Source organism: Narcine bancroftii, chromosome 12 (genome assembly GCF_036971445.1).
Source record: "Narcine bancroftii isolate sNarBan1 chromosome 12, sNarBan1.hap1, whole genome shotgun sequence".
Taxonomy (NCBI): domain Eukaryota; kingdom Metazoa; phylum Chordata; class Chondrichthyes; order Torpediniformes; family Narcinidae; genus Narcine; species Narcine bancroftii.
In genome coordinates this window covers 7,698,383-7,714,281 of record NC_091480.1, presented here as the reverse complement: position 1 = coordinate 7,714,281, position 15,899 = coordinate 7,698,383, and the positions used below count along the sequence as shown (strand labels likewise).

General features: G+C 42.8%; 1 protein-coding gene across 4 annotated transcripts in view; it reads right to left on the bottom strand.

The window, feature by feature from the left end:
* The window catches only part of trrap (transformation/transcription domain-associated protein), a 228,147-nt gene that overhangs the window by 138,768 nt on the left and 73,480 nt on the right, over positions 1–15,899 (bottom strand). For all 4 annotated transcript variants that reach the window (XM_069906478.1, XM_069906479.1, XM_069906482.1 and 1 more), the window contains exons 31-35: positions 9,478–9,546; positions 7,727–7,846; positions 5,643–5,762; positions 2,505–2,666; positions 607–788 (exon numbers count right to left, since the gene is read on the bottom strand). In XM_069906478.1, the coding sequence (XP_069762579.1) occupies positions 607–788; positions 2,505–2,666; positions 5,643–5,762; positions 7,727–7,846; positions 9,478–9,546 (653 nt within the window). The remainder of the gene's footprint in view (positions 1–606; positions 789–2,504; positions 2,667–5,642; positions 5,763–7,726; positions 7,847–9,477; positions 9,547–15,899) is intronic.

Here is a 15,899-nt window from a genome sequence, read left to right as displayed (position 1 = left end):
AACAAATCAGCTGGATTGCGGGGAAAGAGCAGAGGGGCAGAACTAATTAAACTCATTCCCAGGGCTGGCATCAGAATCACGGGCCAATCTGATTGTGGGCATTGTCTTAATTATTGAAGACTCAGAAATTCCAAAAGATGATGGACAGGTGAATATAATACAACATCCTTGCTGCTTTTGATCATTGAGCCAGCTATAAATCGAGGAAATTCAAGTCTTAGAACAAGTCTTAACGCAAGAGCCACAGATGATAAGCTTCAAATGTTTGAGAGCTGCGTCATGCGATTGGAAGCCAGCCCACTAAAACTACCACTGTGAGCACCGGCTCATAGGATTCCTGTCTCAGCCAACATACTTCCGTGAGCTGCACATTATACGTCATAGCCGCGTGGTTCAGCCACCCCTGGTTGAGAATAAAAACAACACTTGAAACTTCTTTGCAAACTTCAAACATTAGACACAGTTTTATAGTGATTTTGCAAAGATCTTAACGCTCAAAATGGCCATGAATGAAAAGATTTATGGAACTCGATTGAAGCACAATCCTTTCATCTCAACCCCAGGAGCAACAAATGATTCTCTTTTTGCCATAAAACTGTTCCTTACTTGCAGTAATTCAGCAGGCAGAAGGCAAGGAGCTTGGGTTCTTTCCAGTGAGTGGCCACCATGCTTTCCTTGCGGTGTCGTTCCTGGAACGCATCGCTCACCCATACCCGTCGCAGGTGGCTGACCAGTTGAGGTTGCCCAGACAGCCAGTTCCCATCGTTCTTCACAATGATGCTGATAATCTGTTGGAGAAGGCAGAACAATGGTCAAAGACTCTCTGCAAAAACTGATGGAGGGTGACAAGATCAACTCCCCTTACCCTCCAACTGCCTTCCTTCTCCCTGGGCGGCACGATTAGCACCACTCTGTTGCAGCGCCAGTGATCAGAAGCAGGGTTCAAATCCTGCTCGATCTGTAAGGAGTTTGGACGTTCTCCCCATGTCTGCATGGGTCTCCTCTGGGTACTCCAGTTTCCTCCCGCCCTTCAAAAAGTACCAGGCGTTGTAGGTCAATTGGGTGTAATTGGGCGGCACGGGTTCATGGGCCAAAAGGGCCCGTTACCGTGCTCTATGACTAAATAAAAAATTTCTGCCAAAACAAAAATGATTCGGGTGAATGCTTCGATAGACCCCAGTCAGAAGGGCAAACAGAGCCCACGATCCTTTGCCTCGAACCTTCCAAAGGTTCAAGGGGCTGAATGGCTTGCTCTGCTTCTCATTCACAACCAATTCAATTCTGATCGGCAGCCCTCAGAGAGGCCTGTCCACCACTGTTCTTGAAAGGATCGTCATTCCAGAATGCACAGCTCATCCAAAGTTTCTAGCCCCAGTTTTAAATGTAAATGGTTGCAATCACAGAAGCCCTTTGGTCCACCAAATCCACGCTGACCGCCGGGTGTCCGAACGCCAACCTCATTTACTGTAAAGGTCTCGTCAGTTCGAGTGAGCGGAGCTACTTCCACCACCCAGTCAGGCAGTGTAAGCTCGATATCAACAGCCCTCAGGTTGAAGAAAAGGTTTCCTCAAATCATCGCTAAACCCACACCCTCTGTTTTAGACTCTGTCACCTTGGGAAAATGTTTATTAGTCCATCTATCAGACAGCAACTTTTTCTTTAAAAATAACACAACTATTCCAGTCCTTCCTCATAGCAACATTCTGCCCCAAGCCACATCCCAGTGTATCTCCTGTGCACCTTCTCTCATCCTTCCTGCAGCATGGTGACCAGATCTCGAGTTGTAAGCTAACCAATGTTTTGTAGAGTTGCACTATATCCTCCTGCTCTGATATTCTATGCCCCAGCAATTATCGTACAGACTCTGGCAACCGAGGATAGAGCAGATGCTGGAATCTGCAGCACAAAGAGCAGTAGACTGCAAGAAACAGGTCGAGTAGCATCTGTGGAGGAGAAGAGTGTCCATCCATGTTTCACCTTGAGAACATATCCAGACATAAATGCCGCTTGAACCACTGAGTTCTGCATGGTTAGCAACATTCCGGGTCTGGAGCCTTTGTCGAGTTTTGTTCAGCTTTCGACTTGAAACGTTGACTGACCACTTCTACCCATGGATGCTTCCTGACCTGATGAGATATGCCCGACAAGACAATGTAATGGCAGTGTTTGCCTTCTTGTTATTTAGACATACAGACAGCACGGTAACAGGCTCTTCCAGCCCACGACCCCGTGCCATCCAATTGCACCCAATTGACCGACAACCCAGTATGTTTTTGAAGGGTGGGAGGAAACCCATGCAAGCACAGCAAGAACATACAAACAGCACTAGATTCGAACCCAGTCACTGGTGCAGTAACAATGTGGCGCTAACTGCTACACAAGTTGACAGTGTTTGAGAGAAACTTTTTTTTTTTAAGAAGTATTGCAATAAAAACAGCAGAGGAGCCAAACAATTCAATGTAGCATAAACACATTAAGCCTGGTTCAGGGCTACAGCAGTTCACCTTAATGGCTTGGAACTGGAGGTCTAAGCGAATGGTGCTGGTGCTGGGGGACCCAGGCCTGACAGCAGTTTGTGCTCCAGGAAACAGCAGGTTGACAAAGCGCCCGGGTGTGGCAGCAAGTACATCTCGGAGAGGCTTTGCATCCTTGTGCTTCAGGAAACTCTGCAGATAAGTGAACACAAAAAGAGATGAAGAGTTGTAAAACTCAGGACCGGGAACCGGTAGCCAGTATTGTGCAGTTGGGATCTGCACCTGGGCTCCAGCTGTTCACACTTAGCATCAATGATTTGGATGAGGAGACCACGTTTAATGTACCCAGGTTTCCTGGTTACAAAGTTCAAGTACATTTGTCATCAGATTGTAGCAGTACAACTCAACGAAAGAGTGTTCTCCGGTCGGCAGTGCAAAATAGTGAAAACACACATACAGACATAACACATGTATAGAAAAACAATACATATAAACAATGCATGTGAACAATTATCAAAATAATACTATTAATAAATGCAGTAAACCCCTGGTATCTGGAATTCAAGCAACTGGCAAAAAAATTGTGGAAAATAAATTTAAAAATTAATATAAATAAGAATAAAATAATAGATAAAAATACACAAGTTTAAAATTGTAAATGTTCTGTGAAGTAACACATGAAACTTTGGTGAAGATGGGAGCAAATATTCAGCCAGCAGAGAGCCTTGGTTGTGCTTTGCTCATGGCAGCTGTTTAAATAAAGTTGTGTGAAACAGCAATTGTGTCGCCCAGGATGAAGAGCTGATTAATGCCTCTCGCCGTTGGGTTGATCCTTAAAGTATCTCCTTATCCGGGTTTAGAAAGAGTCTTTATCTTTATTAGTATATTATTAAATATATCAGTAAAGCTTTATCTGTTATCTTTGGCGGGGGGGGGGGGAGTTAATTATGATGTTATTGTTCGTCTTCAGGGCGGCTTCATGGAGGGGGAGGAACCTGCAGATGCAGTGACAGTTAAATGTTTTCAAAGAATGTGACTGAAAACAAAGTAAAATGCTTGAGGTTTATATATTCATGAAAGTGAAGTTTATTCAGTGTAAGTACAGTGTGGCAATTTTGTCTTTTAAACTGTTTATTCTTAATGCAGGTATATTAGCTGGGCATTGTAAAATTAAGTCTCAAGCAACCAGAAAATACATTTATTCAGCATCTACCAATCCCCATAGGTGCCAGATACTAGGGGTTTTACTGTTCTAGAGTATTGGAGAGTTGTTTTAGCAGCTCATCAGTCATTTAGCAGTCTCATTGGAGTGGAAACGGAGACAGTGTGGGCTCTGAGAAGGATGCAAGGGACTGCAGCAGGAGACACATGTTAAGTAATTGGGCAGCAGATGGAAAAATGGGAGGCCATGCACCTTGGTGGAAAGTTGTTGGTGTTCAGAGGAGCCTTGTGTCACACATGTTTCTTTCTTTGGCTTGGCTTCGCGGATGAAGATTTATGGAGGGGGTAAAAGTCCACGTCAGCTGCAGGCTCGTTTGTGGCTGACCAGTCCGATGCGGGACAGGCAGACACGATTGCAGCGGTTGCAAGGGAAAATTGGTGGGTTGGGGTTGGGTGTTGGGTTTTTCCTCCTTTGCCTTTTGTCAGTGAGGTGGGCTCTGCGGACTTCTTCAAAGGAGGTTGCTGCCCGCCAAACTGTGAGGCACCAAGATGCATGGTTTGAGGCGAGATCAGCCCACTGGCGGTGGTCAATGGGGCAGGCACCAAGAGATTTCTTTAGGCAGTCCTTGTACCTTTTCTTGGGTGCACCTCTGTCACGGTGGCCAGTGGAGAGCTCGCCATATAACACGATCTTGGGAAGGCGATGGTCCTCCATTCTGGAGACATGACCTACCCAGCGCAGTTGGATCTTCAGCAGCGTGGATTCGATGCTGTCGGCCTCTGTCATCTCGAGTACTTCGATGTTAGGGATGAAGTCGCTCCTATGAATGTTGAGGATGGAGCGGAGACAACGCTGGTGGAAGCGTTCTAGGAGACGTAGGTGGTGCCGGTAGAGGACCCATGATTCGGAGCCGAACAGGAGTGTGGGTATGACAACGGCTCTGTATGCTCTTATCTTTGTGAGGTTTTTCAGTTGGTTGTTTTTCCAGACTCTTTTGTGTTGTCTTCCAAAGGCGCTATTTGCCTTGGCGAGTCTGTTGTCTATCTCGTTGTCGATCCTTGCATCTGATGAAATGGTGCAGCCGAGATAGGTAAACTGGTTGACCGTTTTGAATTTTGTGTGCCCGATGGAGATGTGGGGGGGCTGGTAGTCATGGTGGGGAGCTGACTGATGGAGGACCTCAGTTTTCTTCAGGCTGACTTTATGTTAAATCTCTATAATTATTACCCAAGAGGACTGTGGAGCCTTAGCTATTGAGTGTATTCAAGATGGCGAGCCATAGATTTGCAGATATTAAGGGAATAAAGGAATATGGTATTGGTGCAAGAAAGGGGCATTGAGATAAAAGATCAGCCAGGAAAGTTGTGAATGGCTTCTGACAGGGTCAACGTCTTGTGTAGGACTGTTAAATTTAGTTCTCGTTTCTTTAAGATGCAAAAGCACGTACAGTCTGATTTTAATATCCACAAGATCCATTTTCCACAGTGTCTGATGGGACTCTTTTGACTTCCCTTTCTTGTTTTCATCATGTAACTGGATAACTTTGGCAGGGAAAACAAAGATTTTTTGTGCATTTTTGTACATGACAAGAAATTAAATCTTGAACTTGAATCTGAGTGTTAGTGTGAGAACAATTTCTCCCAAATAGAAACAAGAATCTAAAAGTTGAGGAGTTAAACAGATTTTGTGACTGCAGTGGAATGCACAAAAATGCTGGAGAAATTCCTAATGACCAGTTTATACTTAATATTTAGATGTGTGTAAAGTTAATCATTGTTTACAAAAGTCGTAGGAAATTCTTCATTGCATTTGGTGCCTCAGGCCACGTTGTTGCTGGCATGAAGCATTGTCAAGGCAATGGTGATTACTCCTGACTCTGAAGCCTCTGGTTTTAATCGCGAACCCAACCAGAAGCAATAACATCTAGCAAGATCAATGACTGCACTGTTGTCAGGGAACACAAGGCTGCTTTACCGGAGAGTGCCTTGAGGGTAAATGAGCATTACCATGAACATTCTGCTCCACTGAGGATCATTCAAAGTGGCTTCCATCATAAAAAGCTCAACAGTTTGCGCTGGGTAACGTGTTAGAAACTTTATCAGGGGTTCTCGGAAAGGACTTCCCGCCTGCATGAGAGGGAGAAAGACAAAAATCAGTATTTAAATTAAATCCTAACAAGACATAAAATCTGTGTGCTCAGCTAATGCAGACAAGTTAGTGTGCAGAAGGTACATTTTTTAAATATTTTATATAAAACTTTTTCCATACATGTAATTAATAAACAACGTAATAGAAATTTAAATTTAAGGTTACAATCATTACATGATGGTTATAATCCCTCCCGTTCTCTCAGCACCCCCCCCCACATACTTCCCCCTAAACCCCCCACCCCCAAAGAAATTTATATAAGTAAAATATATAATAATATTTTAAAAAAAGCTTCATGGATTGCTCAGAGGGTCACTATCCAACACACACGATTTCACCAGAATTTCTATATAATTAATTTAGAGAAGATTAACACAGGTCTTAAGAAGCAGAAAAGAACACTAAATATTTATACCAAATTTGCAAAAATATACCATAATTATTTCTCAAATTATATGTCATCTTCTCCAAGGGAATACAGCTTTGAATTTCTGCATTCCATTTTCCCATACCCAAGTGTGAATCTGATTTCCAGGTCACTGCAATACTTTTCCTTGCCACTCCTAGTGCTATTTTAACAAATTTCAATAGATATATTGATAGTTTTAACTTGGGTCTTGTTCCTTCTATATTCCCCAATAAAAATAAATCTGGATTTTGTGGAAATACAGTATCTGTAACCCTGTTCTAAAAAAAAATTCCCTCAGTCCACCCAGAAAGGTCTTATCTTGGGACATGACCAAGTTGAAGGCAAGAAAGTTTCCAAGTCCTCACCACACCTAAAACATTGATCTGATAAATCTGACTTCATTCTGTCCAATTTTTATGGTGTAAGATAAAACTGATGTAAAAAAAAATTGAACTACTCTATATCTTACATTAATAGTATTTGTCATACAGTCTCAACAGAGATCTGACCATCTTTGCTCATCAATTATAATATTCAAATCCAACTCCCACTTCTGTCCGAGCTTATGAACTCCATATTTATAAACATGTTAGGAGTTCCTGTTTGTAATAAAAGATACAATGCTGAAGTACATTTCTAATTATTTCCCCTCCTAATGAGTGTTTCCATCTCACTACAAGTAGGTAACAACATAGCTGAACCCAACTTTTCCCTTAAATATCAAGCTGCTCAAATGAAATTTCTTACTTTTTTTGAAGGAAAAGAAAAGCTGGTGTGGGTTAAAATAGAATTGGATAAAATAGGAGAGAGATTAGCAGAGGAATTCATATATAATTGGAATTCAAAATTAATAGCTGGTGTTAAAGAAACACCATTGTTGAAGTACTCGATTTATGTTGGGAATAAGATAAATTATGAAATTGGAACAAAAGGTATATTGCCTTAGATACCTCTGATTCAAAATAGTCTTGTACCTTTTTCAAAGGATAACTAATTTTTAAATACTTGCTTTCATAAAGGGATTAAAAGTGTTGAAGACTTATGAACGAGGCCAATTGATGTTGTTTGAACAATTAAAGAATAAATATGGAATAACTAAATTACCGTTGCGTTTGATCATTGTTTATGTTCCAATTTTATTGGTCAGGAGTCATGAAGAGAATCAGCAGGCCATCCACCTCCGTCTCCATGACAACCACACAATTACACCAATGTTACGTTAACTCTACATTTTATTCTGGCCACATTCCCATCAAATCGCCCTCCCTCCCCCTCACAACATCAACACATCAGGGTAGAATATACAGCAGCCCTTTAATCTCCACCTTGGGACATGGGAGGAAACCAGAACATTTGGCGGGCAGAAGGTCACAGGGAGAACATGCAAACTTGGCATGGGAAGTGCCCAAGGCCGGGACGGCATCCGGGCTTCTGGAGCCATGAGAGAGCAGATCCATGGGGCTGCAGCGCTCTGCTGACCACGCTCTCGTCTCCGAGGGTGGGTGCCGTGGAAGAGATGGAGGGACGTATTACCTCAATCAGCATGGCCCTCTCAGTTTTCATCACCACCTCCAGGAGGGGCTTCACCAGGGTCTGAGGTGCAGCCGGAATCAAGTGAAACAAGTTAATGATGGCTGAGCAAATCTTCATTTCCTGTGCAAACAAAATTTAGAAACATAGTAAGGATAGCTATTGAACCAAAGTACTGTGTAGATGGAAAGCACCTATCCTTTAATTCAGCCCGCTTCCGAAGCTGATGAATGAAATCTCAGCTAAAGCCTCTCCATGGCAATGCGGAAAAAACTATTTGCACTCGCACCAGGTGAATGGATGTTACCTCCACGAGCAGGAAGGAAAGAAAATATCAGCCTACTTTGATTAAGTAATCCAAAAATTACTCTTACAAATTGAATCTTTCTTTGCCCGTTTACCTGCAGTGGCAAGAATTAAGATGTGGCAAATTAACCGCTTGCTATTTCCTTCCATAATTTAGATTAAATCGTCTTAGTAAAACAACTACATCAGCCAAACTGCATAACCATCCAACATCACGGGTAATCGGAAATCACCTCAAAATGGAAATCATCACCCTCCTGTATTTTCCATCAAGATACGATGAATTGATAAATGTAGGCACTGAGAAAATAAAGGGATATATTGGAGTACAAGAAAATGAAGTTGACATTGAGGTCAAGCCATGATCCTATTGAATGACTTCCTTCTGCTACATTACACTTTCTCCGAGTCTCTTCGCTTTCAAATGTTCCCATTGGCAAGAGTGGGCTTGAGCAGGGGGTGGTGGGTCATAGCTCGCAGAGAAAGACAAGAGGAATTAAAATATCACATAAAATAAATTATAGATGTTAATGCCATCTGGTTGGAGTACCAGACAGAAAATTAGGTGTTGATCCTCCAATTTACAGGTGGCCTTGGTTTGACTTGGGTTTCAGGTGCCTACCTGTATCAAGCTCATACCTTAATGATGGGTTCAAGCCCGAAATGTTGGTTCTGTATCTTTATCTTTGCCTTTTAAAGTACACTGTTTGACCTGCTGAGTTTCTCCAACTTTGTGTTTTTTCTGCAATCACGGTGTCTACAGACTTTTGTGTTTTTTTCATGTTATTTTGTTTGAAACAGAATAACTGCTGGGCGAGGAGTTACATCTTATGCACAGTGAGATCCCGCAAACAGAAGTGATTGGTCAATTTTGTAAGTGATGGAGGAGAAACTTATTTCGGCAAAGAGTGCAACCGTGGTCTTCTCAACAACATCACTGTTTGCATTTTTACATCCAATTAATTTTTATGCACATTTAGCTCCAAAAATGTATTTCCTCCATTTCTGCTCAAAGGTAGGGTGAGAATTAAAAGAGGAAACATCTAAAAATAGGTGCCTGTCACATCTCAGTATTTTCTATTGATATCTTCAGCTGTTGAGATCATTGTGCCCGAATTCAGAAACTCTCAAAACGATGCTTCAGGAACCGTAATCTGCAAATATTTCGTGTTAATTGCTCTAAAAAGTCAAAAGGCTTAAAATTAGTCGGAAGTTTAGAATTTAATTAAACCATCCTTGAAATGGTAATGCACAAACTTTTGCTAATTATAATCACTTGTTATAGCGTTCAAGGTCACCTGCCATTAAGAACCATCAACCCATGGGATTCATTAGAACACGCCCATTGATGTAAATCCCCAATTAATCACCACAGATTGTTTTCTTTTAAAGACATCGAAAGCTGAGTGAGTGTTTTATCCCAAAGTGGTCTTGTATTCAGAACTTACGTTGCCATCACTCCTCTGTCCCCCTTTGTGTGTGAGGACCACCACCTCCATCCATTTACGCAAGTGTTGCTGTGTATGAAAAATGAAAAAAAAATTTATTAGAATAATCTTCACACTGAATTCATTAGCTCAATTAATTCACAAGTGTGTGAATTGAGTATGTGAACTGACATTGGCAATTTCCAGATGCCTTGCACCATGTGATAATTGAATCGTGGAAATGAAAGAACCAGTTTAAAAACCCACCACTTGTAGGATTCATTTTGATTTCACATTTATTATCCTAGTAAGTGCATGACATCACATACAATCCTGAGATTCGTTTTCCTGCAGACCAGGCAGAATTACCCCTTATTGATAACGCAAAAAAAAGATACACGTGTAAACAGATAAAGAAATGGAAACAAACTGACTGTAATACAGAGAGAATTTAAATCAATAAAGTGCATAAGCAAGAATCCTGATGAAGAGTCTGATGGTAGCGGGGTAGCAGGTTCCTGAACCTGGTGAAGCGAGTCTTTTGGCACCTAGACCTCTTTCCTGATGGTAGCAGCAAGAACAGAGCGTGTGCTGGGTGGTGTGGATCCTTGACGATCGCTGCTGTTCTCCGGCGGCAGTGTTCCCCGTACGTGTTCTCGATGGTGGGGAGGGTTTTATCTGTGATGTCCTGGGCTGTGTCCGCTACCTTTTGGAGGGTGCTTTTGCTCAGGGGTTTTGGTACCCCAATACCAGATCATGACACAGCCCATTAGCACAATTTACATCACATATCCGTAGAAATTTTCTGGGGTTTCCAATGTTATACCAAACCTCCACAAACACCTGAGGAAGCAGAAGCGCTGACATGCTTTCTTCATGATGCCATTAGTGTGCTGGCTCCAGGAAAGATCCTTCTCCATTTTATAATCCCGTGAATGAAAAATCAGACAGCACTATTTTCATGCTGCTTCGGCTTGGCGGCGAAAATTTCTTGATGAATCTTCCAGAGAACTAGAGTTCAAATCCCAACAAAGGCATTTCTGAATTTGAACTCAGTTAATGAAAGAGACCTGAATCTCAACGCGGACCTGACAAAATAAATGATTTTAGACTTCAGGAAGACAAAGGTAAATCATTCTCCACTGCACATCAAACGGTTCCATTCTGGAGAGTGCTAAGTTTCTTGGCGATCACATAAGGGAAGATCTATCCTGGACCCACAATACTTCCTTATCAGTCAGGAAGGGGCGGCAGCTCCCACACTTCTGAAGGAGCTGAGGAGGGCAAGGCTATCACCCTTCCCCATCTTGACCACATTTTACAGGAGCACAAATGAGAGGGTCCTGTCCAGCTGCATCACTGTGTGGGACGGTAGCTGCAAAACATCAGACCGGAAGTCAATATAGAGAATTGTCAAAACAGTTGAGAGGATCATAGAGGGGTTATCCCTTCCTTCTACAGATGACATTTACTGGCAGTGCTATCTAAATAAGGCTCAAGGAATTGTAAAGGGGCATCAAAATCAGGACTGCCAGGCTGGGGAATACCTTCTTTCCACAGATTGTGAGACTGATGACAGTATTCTGTAACCATGACAATCATCCCAAAACTCTAAATATATTTATTTTGATAATTTATGTGATCTTGATGTACTATGTATGCACATTTTGGACTGTGCCCCATGGTCTGGAGAGATACTGTCTCATCAGGATATACATATACAATCAGATTATGATAAACTTGAACTTGAATGAACCAGCAAAAAAACAGCAATAGTTAACTGTATTAAAGAGAAGTGCCTTATATCCTTACCCAGCCAGGACTTTCAAGCGACTCCAGTCCTACATCAAGACAGTTGACACAGACTTTAGATTTATTGTCAGAGTACACACATGACATCACATAACAGCTATGAGATTCTTTTACTGCAGACCAGGCAGAATTACCACTTATTAGTGGTGCAAAACAAAACTGTACATAAAGTACACTTGTAAACAAATAAAGAAATGTAAATGAACTGAGAGAGGGAAAGAACAAAGTGCAAAAGTAAGAATCCTTAAATAAGTCCCTGATGGAGCTTGTTGCTGAAGAGTCTGGTGGTAAAGGGGTAGGCGCTATTCCTGAACCTGCTGGTGCGAGTCTTGTGGCACCGACACCCCTTTCCTGATGGCAGCAGCGAGAACAGAGCGTGTGCTGGGTGTTGTGGATCCCTGATGATCGCTGCTGCTCTCCGACGGCAGCGTTCCCTGTAGATGTTCTCAATGGTGGGGAGGGCTTTGCCTATGTCCTGGACTGTGTCCACTACTTTATGCAAGGCTTTAAGCTGTGAACTGTAAGGTAAAACATCATGAGATGGGAATGTGTAAGGAGTTACCCTGTACAGGGCTGTAACAAGATGTGAATGCATCCTTGTACTTACAAGATAAGAGAGACATTGATGGATTGAGAGGCAGGAAGCTAGCAGGGAAAGGATAGCAACAGTTTTAGTCATTGGACAAGTAATGATATGATGATGTTCTAAGCATGTATCCAAGGGTATAAAAAATCACCATTTTGCTGATAACGGCAGAATGCATTCTCCGACTAACATGGTTAGTCGCAAGTGTTACAATCCGGTAATAAAGAACAAAGAACCCTGATTTCGACTCAGTCTGGTGTTTGTCTCACTCATTCATGAACAAAGCAGACCTAACAGTACCTATACCAGATCATGATGCAGCAGGTCAGCACACTTTCCACCACACACCTATAGAAATTTGACCGTGTCCAAACTTCCGCAAACTCCAAAGAAGAAGAGTCACTGACGTGCTTTCTTCATGATGCCATCAGTGTGTTGGGTCCAGGAAAGATCCTCCGAGATAGTGACCCCCAAGAACTTAAATTTGGTCATCCTCTCTATCTCTTCTCCCCCAATGATCACTGGATCATACACCTCTGGTTTCACTTCCTGAAGTCAACAATCAGCTCCTTGATTTTGATGACATGCACCATTCAGCCAAGTTTTCAATCTTCCTCCTGTGTGCTAACTCATTGCCCCGGTATCGTCACAGAACTTGTAGATAAAGGCCTTTGGAAATAGCCATTCAAGGAATGGAGTGGCATCAAGCTGCTTCAATCTACATTCTGATATAATTTCCCCAGCAATCAACAGCAAAATGTTCAAAATTTAAACATGGAGCACATTCTACAGAATTCCATGTAGAACAGAGATGTTAATCAGCGGCTGGCCTGTCCACTGGACCAGCACGGTCTGGACCAGCACGGTGCCAGATGTAGGCAGCATGGAAGCAGAACAGTCTTTCTCCCAGAGTTGCCGAAATGTTGGATTGAACCTATATTAAATTTTGCTTTACCATATTTTAAGATGTTGTAGACAAACATCCTCCACATCAGAACAATTTGCTGCAGCTACTTTATCAAGAGGCTTCCACTAAGAGTTCACCGTCAGCTCATTAATTTTGATAAGCAACATAATTATAAATCACAAAAATACAGTCACAAAAGAAATGAAGATAAACAGAATGATACAATGCTGCTCACTAGGTTCAGAAAATTTAATTAAATCTTCATACATATTAAATTGCATTCCTTCAATTATTCTTAGGTAGTTCATCCTGAAAGCATCGAAATGCAACTGAGAACATCTTTGGCGAGACAAGACTTGAATCAATATGCAAGCGACAGTTAATTATCCAACTCCGGAGTCCTGGTTGTCACCACCCATCCAGGAGCTTACCAACATCTGGACGTATTTTGAGCATCACCTTCTCTTCACATGCCCTTTGGTTTCCCTGTGATTTGTGCAGTATCTGTCTAGCAAATGCCCCAGGAATTCGCTGATTGCATGCAATTCCAGTGTGCCCTGCTGCAGCTGCCGTCCCAGACGCCCCCGCTGCAGCTGCTGTCCCGGAAGCCCCTTTCCAGCTCACATGCTGTAATCCAGGGGGCAGCCAGGCACATCACGTCTGTACCCTTCCCAAAGCCCCTGCAAGAAGGATTTGAGATGACAAGGAGAAGCTGCGAAAACTTGGGTGGTTTTCTCTAGAGCAGGGGTGTCAAACTCAAATTCACGGAGGGCCAAAATTAAAAACTTGGACTAAGTCGAGGGCCGAACTAAATATTTATTGAAAATTTTCAACAACATCTGCATGTTTTCTCTTCTTTCAACATATGTAATGTTAAACTTTTTCTTATTAAAATAAATGTTTAATAATAGTTTTGGATAAACTCTTTCATTGTCATTGTCATTGGCCCATTTCCTTTAGCGTCTGAAACCGTGCACATGACGAGTCAATGAGGGATGATTAAAGCAGTGGTCTTCAAACTTTTTCTTTCCACCCACAGACCACCTTAAGCAATCCCTTACTAATCACAGAGCACCAATGGCACAGGGACGCGAGTGGAAAGAAAAAGGTTGAGAACTGTTGTATTGTGGTAACTCCACATCTGATTAGGTTAATTGTTAGGCAAGTGGTCAGAGAAGGACCCCCCCCCCCACCCCAAGAAAGGCTTAAATCACAGGAACAAAATAAGCTTCCGTCTCCATGCTCCCAATCTTACACACAGTCCTGATGTGGAATGTGGGGTCGCGGCTCCACGTTCACCCGAGTTCAGGTGCTGTCTGTGTCGAGTTTGTACGCTCTTCCCTTGTCTTGGACCAACAGGTCGGTCGCCTGACGAAGGCACCTGAACCCCCCGTTGAAACGCCGGCGTCCGGGGCGGTGGAGGAATTGGCTGAGAAGAGCGTGTTGCTCCCACCCCCCTCCCATGGTTGGAGAGGGATTAAACTGCGATCTCACGGCGCCGGGCTCATCTCCAACAAAAGGAGCGGGAGGCAGGGACCGCCGCGCACGGAGCGAGGGGGAAGGCATCGCCAACGAGACGTTCGGTCCAGCGTCGCCGCTGAAGCGCAGACCCAGCGAGGATGGTCCCCAACTCCAGCCGTGTCTGTGTCCGGGAGCCGGGCGGGCTGAGTGCGGCGCTCCGATCCCCGGGATTCAGGACTCTGAGATGCCTCCACACCTCCGGCGTCTTCATTTTCACCTTCAGTGTGCATGCGCTATACTGGCGCGGCGGCCAGCGGGCGAACTCTAATATATATTTAATATGATCTTGCGGGCCAAATATAATTATATCGCGGGGCAGAGTTTGACACCTCTAGAGGGTCAGAGAGTGAGAGACGACCTGATGGAAAGCTATAAGATTATGAGAGGCATGGGTGGGTTTGAAAGAATCTTTTTAAAAATTGCTGAGGATTTTCTATTCCAGTTCTAAATTAAAAAAGGCCAGTCAATACCTCATCCTTGCAAACATCCAAATCAGGAAAGTTAAATTAAACTATCTGTGATTCTACACCTCAGCTGAATTCAAATGTAATGCTTAAGTGATTCAAAACTTCATTCACACTCAAAACAAAACGCTTCAGCTGGACAAAAGAAGTCAACGACCAAAACACAAATGGAGCTGTCATTTTGTACTGTTGCTGTGTAATAATTTCAACAGGCACCTGAATCATCCTGCCAGCTTTCCACTTCATTAAACCAAAAGGACACATTATACTCAGTCACTGCTTCATGCTATTTTACAATTTAAAAACTCTTGACTAATTAGCAATGTTATTGCTACTATTTTGAATTCAGCTTTCAATATAACCCTATCCTCAGCAAACTATGATTGCAGAAAAGATCATACATTGCTTCATTACCTGCTCCCACCTGTATGAAAAGATCATACATTAGACTAGAGCGCTGTGTGATTTACCAATGCAAGCAAATGTTAAGTAACACACTGCACAGAAGACTCGTTCTCACTATGGCCCCACATCAAATGGAAACACATGTGCATTGGGTCAGAGTTTTAGCCAGCGGCTTTCGTGAGGGTTATTTAGAAACAATTACATTTAGGGGGAAGGTACACGGTCAATGAAAGAACTATTAACAGCACTGATGAGCAATGGGATATGGGGGTCCAGGTCCATAGCTTCCTTGACACTGGTCACATATAGAGACAGGATGGTAAAGAAGTCTTATGGCATGGGTGTTGAGTCTAAAACATGGTCAGCGATAATAAACTTTGGCTAGGCAACACTTGAGAATTTTACGTGTAATTTCAGTCACCCCATTACAAGAAGGATGTGGAGGGTTTGAAAAGGGTACAAAAGAGATTTACCAGGATGCTGCATGGATGAGAAGGTATGAATTAGAAGGAGAAGTTGAAGGGAACTGGGAAAGTACATTAATTCCTGACCACCAAGGAGAAAAGTTTGTACCTACTTCAACTCGCACAAGGTAGTAGAAGTGAGCTACTCGCCCACAAGGAACTGGATGCCAACTCGATTACTTCAAATCTGGTCCTAGCTGGCCAAAGTATGGAAGGATTTTGAGCACGAACACATGGGTAGAATTAGGGCACAGATCAGCCATGGTTGAGCAATGGCAGAAAAA